The sequence below is a fragment of the Rana temporaria genome, chromosome 3 (genome assembly GCF_905171775.1).
Source record: "Rana temporaria chromosome 3, aRanTem1.1, whole genome shotgun sequence".
NCBI classification, from domain to species: domain Eukaryota; kingdom Metazoa; phylum Chordata; class Amphibia; order Anura; family Ranidae; genus Rana; species Rana temporaria.
In genome coordinates, this window is record NC_053491.1 from 125,907,464 (window position 1) to 125,915,938 (window position 8,475).

Sequence of the window (8,475 nt, forward strand, 5' to 3'; positions counted from 1 at the left end):
CGGACAATTGTTGTCGGAATTTCCGACAACAAATGTTGGCTGGCCATGCTCTCAAATTGTCCAACAACAAATGTGTTCCGTCGGATTATACGATCACGTGTACACTAGTCCGTCGGACTAAAATCCAAAGTACAAACACGCATGCTCCGAACCAATGCTAACCATTAGTGACCATTGTAAGCACCCCTGTCAGATTAAAGTTAGGATAAACCCTCCTATCCTTTACAGCCAAAGAAGTAGCCACCTTAGCCTGTTTGATTTGCAGCTTCCATGGAACTACACATGTGAAGAGTTTATGATACCAGCCATTTGATGACTTGACAAGTAGGTTGAGAGAACAATCATTAGTGTCCGTTATCATTCATTGCATACCTTGAATGTAACTGTTTTGGAAAACGGTTAAACCAATGGGCTTAGTACCACTTTAAATTGTTTGTCTCAACCATCTAAATGACTTTTGCTGCATTAAAAAATAACAGATTTACTGGCTGGATCACCAGGTAAAAATACATTAAAAAAAGCCAAAAAAGTAATGCAGCGACAATTTAGGAAATGATAAGCTGCTATGTATTACATTTTTTTTCTTTGGTTTAATACTAAATACTTTTTCCGCTTATATCAAAAAAAATTAAAACGAGTTGTGAATAAATACCACCAAAAGAAAGCTCTATTTGTGTGAACAAAATGCTAAAAATTTAATTTGAGTACAGCGTAGCATGACCATGCAATTGTCATTAAAAGTGCGAGAGCTTTGAAAGCTGAAAATTGGTCTGGGAAGGAAGGGGGCGGAAGTGCCCAGTATTGCTGTGGTTAAATACTCTATGGGTTACTTTACTGCCCACCCATTATATCTACATAAAGTACCTGAACACATTGTAATATTCTGGTTTATATGCAATCACATGAAGTGCCATTACAAGAAAACAATCTAAAGTAATGCAAGGGCTAAATTTAAGTTGTATACTCTTTTGGCAACTGTGATATTATTGATTTACAAATTGATTTCCATTTTTGTAGGACGATGAGAACATGAAATATCTAACAAATGAAGAGAAGAATGTCCTCATGTTTTTTGAAGAAACATTGGATGCATTTGAGGAGGACAATGAGGAACCACCAATCTTACTCAATTCAAGTTTAGGTTGTTACTCACTCAGAACAGAAGATAGTCACTCTGACAGCGATGATATAATTGACCTGGTGCAGAGGGGGCACAATCATGAAGGACTTTTGTCAGGTATGGTATTGAATCACAGGTTGTGTAAACTGAATGTTGTTTTGAGGGACTTGGGTACCATTGTTCATAGACATTCAGCTCACAGCCAAATATCAGACATTATGAGGTTAAATTTTTTTTTTTTAAAAGGATTTAATAATGTTCACTTTGCAAAGTGGCTGTTCACTTCATGGATACACCCAATCATGTGACAAGAATACAGGATTTGCATTTGCACATGATTGGATGAGTGACTCGAAGGGTACCGGGCAGAGTGGTGGAGAGAGGGCCACCCACTGATTGAATTTCACGGTTCTTTAGGAACTTACTGAAATTTTCTCTTTAGCATACCCAAACTGGAAGATTCGGGATTGTGAATTCTCAGTCAAAAAGCCACCAAGAATAACTTGGTGCATTGGCCATGAACTGACTAAAGGCTCATACACACGATAGGTTAAACCGATAAACGGTCTGATGGACCGTTTTCATCGGTCCAAACCGATCGTGTGTGGGCGCCATAGGTTATTTAACCTTCGGTTAAAAAAAAGCAAACTTGCTTTAAAATTTAACCGATGGATTGCTAACCGATAGGTCAAAACCGATCATTAGTATGCAAAACTATCTGTTAAAAACCGCGCATGCTCAGAATCAAGTCGACGCATGCTTGGAAGCATTGAACTTCCTTTTTTTCAGCACGTCGTTGTGTTTTACGTCACCGCGTTCTGACACGATCGGTTTTTTAACTGATAGTGTCTAGGCGCGACGGACCATCAGTCAGCTTCATCGGTTAACCTAAGACAACTGTCCTTCAGACCGTTTTCATCGGATGGACTGATCGTGTGTACGAGGCTTAAGATTAATGCATAGTTATGCCTCGTCACCAAAGCATAGTGATATACATTAATTGCAATAGGAGTATCCGGCAAAGAAACTCACTTTATGCCAAATACCAGCGTGTTTAAGCTTTCCTAAAGATCACCATGCTGACTGTAAAGTCCAGTCTTTGATTCTGTGCAAACGTTAGCTGGTGCTCCATAGTAACATAGTTTTATTTTACCTTTACTTTGGGCATGATGGCATTATTAGGATAATTATTAGCAATGTTAAGCCATTTGAACACCATAACCAAAATGACTTGTGGTACCTACACTTTGAAAAATATTCTTCAGATATTCTTCTTTGGATGTATGCATGTCTTTTCGTAGAGTGGGTTTGTAGGGACCAGTATAGATAATGTTTTCTAACTTTTAGCCACTTGAAATCCAGTACCTACAGTATATATTTTTTTGGGCTCAAAGCAGTTTCTAAAATTCAACTGTGTTGCCGTCGCTAAAATGTGCAAATTTTATTTTGTGAATTTCGTATTTTAAAATAATTGGGAAATAACATTTCTGGTACACAGCATAGCAAAGTTATTCATAAAGGCTGCAACATAAAAAAACACTTTAAAAGAAGGTTATATGTGAATGGTTAAAACATATATTTAAAAAAATGTAAATGTTATCCAAGGCGAGTAAGAAAAAGAATATAAATACAGCTGATTAGGGATAAATGATGGAGAATAAGTAGTTGATGAGCATATTTAAAAACAAATAACAACTTTTTTTTTTTTCTAGATCTTATATACGTTTATCTGTTGATATGTACAGACCAGACCAAATAATGGTCTTTTAATCCTTACACAGAAAATATAGTCTAAATACATTGTAACATAAAATACTGTTAAATAATTTGCCAGTGAAGCTTACAAACCAAGTTTGCAAGCTTTAGTTACATAGGAACTGCTGTTTTGCATTCTTGCAACACAGAGCATTCTTTGGTGGTCATACTAACAACCGGTCTCAGTGATTTTTGTCAGGTGCAGTGGTTGTAGTGAGTGAAGGAAGCCCTGGGCACCCAGGGCATACCCAATATGTTTAGATGAAGTATTTATGCACTTCATACACCCAAGGATCTTCAAGTTGTTAATAGTCTACCATGAAACAGTCATTTTGGTTATTTTTTATTAACCGGCTAATTTGCTTTATATGCTAAATAGTAATATTTTGTGTTTCAACAGATACTGGTTCTGGACCAAATACCAATGGTCAGAAAAACACACAACATGATTCCAGGCTATTGGCTGTCACTGGCTTTGCTAGTGCACCTGTGGTTATCTCAACAAGCGCTATTCAGAGGGTGGAGGACCATTTTCCTTCTGAACCACCAATAGACTATCCTAAATTTCATGGAGCGGTTCCCACGCCTGTAATCCTAGCACAAAAGATCTCCGAGAAGAAAACAGAGAACGTACATTTGTCTTCAATGTCACCCAAAGAGGAGAAATCGCAAGAACTGAAGAAGAGTGTAGCCACCTCACCAGTTGGTGATGATCATTTTGTATTTCCTGGTTCACCCAATGGAAAACTTAACAGATTTCCAAATAACATAAGTGTTAAACTGTCAGGAAAACAGTATAACAAAACAATCGCTAAAGCAGCTGTCAATGTACAAGAAAGAAAAGCTCAAGTCCTGGCCAATTTACATGGGCCAACATTGTTTGCAGAGGAAATTGATGGAAAAAACGGCGAACAACTCAATCGGAGGACATCGTTTCGGGATGTGCCTTCTGAGCAATCTAGGTATGAAGCACTGACCAAGCTTGGCTTGGTTAAAGAAATGCCAGTTCAAGCTAACATGCAGACCACTAGTGCATGCACCTCTCCTGTATCAAATGGTCAGCACTCGCCAAAGTTTTTCCCTCCAGAAATAAAGAGGAGATTTTCAAATGAGAAAGTGAATGCCAATTCTCAACTCTCAGCAAAGATCTCGACTCCAGAATTTAATACAAAGATTTCAAATGAACACCATGTTATCAATGGTCAGAACTCTTCGAAATTTTTCACTACAGAAACAAAAAGGGTACCTTCAATAGAGAAGGATAACATGAGCAGTCAGCATTTGCCAAAGGCTGAAGAATCCAACAGGAGACTTTCAAATGAGCAAATTAACCCACGTGTGTCAATAAAGGTCCTGTCTCCAGAATCAAGCAAAAAGATTCCATATGGCCATGATTATAACAATGGCCAGAACTCTTCAAAATATTTTACTACAGAAACAAAAAGGGTACCTTCAATAGAGAAAGAGACCATGAGCAGTCAGCATTTGCCAAAGGCTGAAGAATCCAACAGGAGACTTTCAAATGAGCAAATTAACCCTCGTGTGTCAATAAAGGTCCTGTCTCCAGAATCAAGCAAAAAGATTCCATATGGCCATGATTATAACAATGGCCAGAACTCTTCAAAATATTTTACTACGGAAACAAAAAGGGTACCTTCAATAGAGAAAGAGACCATGAGCAGTCAGCATTTGCCAAAGGTCTTGGGTGAGGCATCAAGCAGGAGACTTTCAAATGAACAAGAGAGTATCAGTAAAATATTGAGGAATGAACCCAGTCCCTTTGTTCCTTTGGGCAAAACGGTTGTTATTAAAGGAGAAACACCAGCTTCATATATTGATAAAAACAAGCGTCACAGTAGCATATATGTTAATCATGAGCAAAAGCAGCCAAATCACCAAGAAATAAAGAGAACATCGTCAGTGCCAAGACCTACTGGTTTTAGATCTCAGGGAATTACTGTACAGTTCTCTGGACGTGACTCTTCTGAAGAAACTAGGAAAGATGCATTGAGAAAGCTTGGCCTACTAAAAGGACAGTCTGGACAGTGAAATCGTATTCTGTTTTTCATTTTGTGGACATAGCTGAAATTTATATGTGAAGTGCACATACTGCACAAACTATAGACTGGTAGCCTTTGAAGGAAATTGTTAATGTGTACAGCACAGTTCTACACATTTATGTAAGATATTAATACCAATACGCCAAAGAATCTTTAACATGTCCATAGAATATATTTCTACTTTATTGATTATTAAGTCTTGCCTTGCAACTTTTTATATGTATATTTGTTTAGAAAACAGGATTTGGCTTCTATTATATATTGTATTGGCCAAATCTAATACAGAGTGCAGACTATATTTTACACCTGACTATATTCATCTACATCTGAGTTAAGCAGGCCACGTAGAATGATTTTGTATTGGTCAGTTTTTCAAAATTAACCAACCACTTTTTAATAGATGCGTTAAGGCCTAAAATAGTTACTGGTGTTGAACCAACAAATCATATGGCGTAAAAAAGCTTTTCCTTTAGCATAGTGCAATGTATTCTGTTCTCTTATTTATTCAGTATGCTCTGATCATACAGTAAGCTGCTTCTCAGACTACATAGTCTATCTCACATCTCCACAAGAAGTACTGTACACCAAACAGCACTTCTTGAATGGTAAGTGAAATCAAACTAATATTCATTTCTCAAGTATTTTCTCGAAACAGAAAACGAAACGCAACTTTTGTTGAGTAAAAAACATTTCCCTCTGGGAGATCTATGTACATTGCAAGGATGTTAAAAAACATTTTTGCAGATTCCTACCTTCTGCCTACCTCCCTACATGTTATTCTCAGGAAATAGCTGTTTGTGTCCATGTGCAAAATTAATGTGAACGGAAATGATTTATAATTATCAATCAGTTGCTGCACTGTCAGGGTCTGCATCCTTTTTAGACGTGATTTTCCATTTGGGAATACCTCACCAAAAATAGATTTTTTGTTGCAGGTGATGCACAAAATCTGACCTGTATCTTAGTACAGATGTCTGGGAAAATCAGTAAGCCAATCACACCAGCAGGAAATTACATTTTCTTGGGGGTGTTCCGTACACCATTTGTGTGTACAGAATGCTTCCAGGTCAGGGCCGGGACAAGGGGTGGGCAGGAGGGTCGGCTGCCCCTGGCGCAATGGTTTATTGCAGGGATGGAGGGCACCCAGATCCTAACCCTAAGGGAAAGGGGGGGCGCTGTTTGGCATCTTTGCCCTGGGCGCTGGATGACCTTGTCCCGCCACTGCTCCAGGTTGCCATATTGCATTGCATTGCATTGCATTTTACAGAAAATTAAAGCACTGTAGAGTGAAAAGGAAGAAAGTTCTTAATAACATTTTAACTATAATATGACTTGTGTAGTAATTGTATATACTATAATATTTTTTTATTTGCTATTTTTTCCCACAAAAGTGCAGTTATTTTAATATCACATTTATAGTTCCTCCAAGCAGGTTTGGAGCAAAAGTGTAACAACACTAATAGATGTTTGAAAGTGCAGGCTCCTTGAGCCTTCATGTAAAATTTACCAAAATTGTTTACAACCTTCTCTAAGCTTCTTTATATATTTATATTCACCTATTTATCTATACACATAACATTATATTTGTTTTTTCTATGTTAAAGTTGGCAACGAGTGGTAACAAGCAAAACATGGGTTTGCATATTTATATGTTAAGGTTACTTACTAGTCCCAGTAGGAAGTCCAACATGGAGTGTATGAGCACATGACCTTACCAGCTGAATGAGGATCCAAGAATTAATTGGAAATGCACATAAATCTACTGGGACACTATACCTGTAGGGAACTATGAGCAAACACTGCTTAGATGAACAAACAAATGGAAATACAGGGCTCTCACGGCCTTATGTAATACTTTATTTAGTTTAAGGAACCATACACCTTGAGAGAGCTTGTTTTATACATTAGATGACTGTTAACGGGCATGCTCTGTCACCTTTTAGTCTTTCGATACTACAGACTAAATTGTTTCAAAAGACTATGAGTGCCCCACATTTCTTGGAACTCAATAGCTGGAACTGGTTTTAACTCCCAGCCTAGGGTTGTCTCAACATATCTGTTGTGGAATATAAAATGTCAAATCTAATACAGATACTGATACCTTGCCATTGATTTAAAGCGGCTAGCGCGGCCTTGGGACACTAATGACATTTAATCCTTTCCTCAGAAGACATACACAGTGTATATTATATCATGGTTATAAAATATCCAGAGTAGAATATTAGATGCATTGTCGTTCTCTCCATTGAGATACACATGTATGTACACGTCTGCTCTTGCTTTGCTATAATCGACGAAATCTCCTTTGGTGTTTCACACGCTTTCCTCTTTGAACACAATGATTACTATAAAAGAAGCTTTTTTTGTAATTAAAGCTTTCACCCTTTCCTTTTAAAACCATGAATTCAAAAGATGTGTTCTTAGACTCCTCATAATAAGACTTCATCCTAATTAATATCTGGCTTTGATGGAGGTTACAAGGGGAGTTCATGTTGTCCTGATTTTGGTCACGTTTTCCTTTCTTTTTCCCTTGTAGCCAATCTTAAAACACTGTGAATGAAAAAAATAATAACATACAATACTCATTCAATCTATTCATCTGAAAGATCCTAGGCTGAGCACTTAAATGGGTTGTAAACCCTCAGTTTTTCATCTTTCTTACCTTAGCCCGATCGTTCCAGGGTCAGGGACGAGCACAGCAGCTTCAGCTGCTGTCTCTATTCTCATTGGACAGATTGTTAGCACAGCGATCTTCCCTGCTTGCTGTATTGTGTTCTGACAGGGAGACACCCCCCCACCCCGCCAGAACACTTTGGCCAGCGCTCTCAGCCATCGCCTGAGAGTGCTGATTAGGAGCCGGTTGGCAGACATTTTTCTGTCATGCTCCTTCAACAGAAGCCGGCCCGGCAGCAGTACACATGGGCCGAATGTTGGCCAGTTTTCTATTGAACCGGCCAATGCCACCCGACATTCAACCTGTGTGTACAGGCATACCCCACTTTTAAGTACACAATGGGGTTTATTTACTAAAGCTAGAAAGTGCAAAATCGGGCTCACTTCTGCATCGAAAGCAATGAGCTTCTATCCCCAGCTTCAATTAACCACTTAAGGACCGCCTCCTGCAGATATACGTCTGCAGAATGGCACGGCTGGGCACAAGCACGTACCTGTACGTCCTCTTTAAGTGCCCAGTCCTGGGTCGCGGACGCGACCCGGTCCGAAGTTCCGCGGGACCCGCGAACCCAATTGCCGCTGGAGTCCCGCGATCAGTCCCCGGAGCTGAAGAACGGGGAGAGCTGTGTGTAAACACAGCTTCCCCGTTCTTCACAGTGGCAGCTTCATTGATCGCGTGTTCCCCGATATAGGGAAACACAATCAATGACGTCACACGTCCAGCCCCGCCCCCCTACAGTTAGAAAAACATATGAGGTCACACATAACCCCTACAGCGCTCCCTAGTGGTTAACTCTTAAACTGCACTGTAATTTTCAAAGTAAACAATGCATTCTGTGAAAATGACAATGGTCCCAAAAATGTGTC

The 8,475-nt window shown here is 39.0% G+C and overlaps 1 protein-coding gene across 2 annotated transcripts in view; it reads left to right on the top strand.

The window, feature by feature from the left end:
* PROSER2 (proline and serine rich 2) overlaps positions 1-5,588 on the top strand; it is a 44,054-nt gene extending 38,466 nt beyond the window's left edge. For both annotated transcript variants that reach the window (XM_040343389.1, XM_040343391.1), the window contains exons 3-4: positions 1,018-1,237; positions 3,276-5,588. In XM_040343389.1, the coding sequence (XP_040199323.1) occupies positions 1,018-1,237; positions 3,276-4,924 (1,869 nt within the window). In that variant the 3' untranslated portion in view covers positions 4,925-5,588. The remainder of the gene's footprint in view (positions 1-1,017; positions 1,238-3,275) is intronic.
* Positions 5,589-8,475: the final 2,887 nt, after the last annotated feature.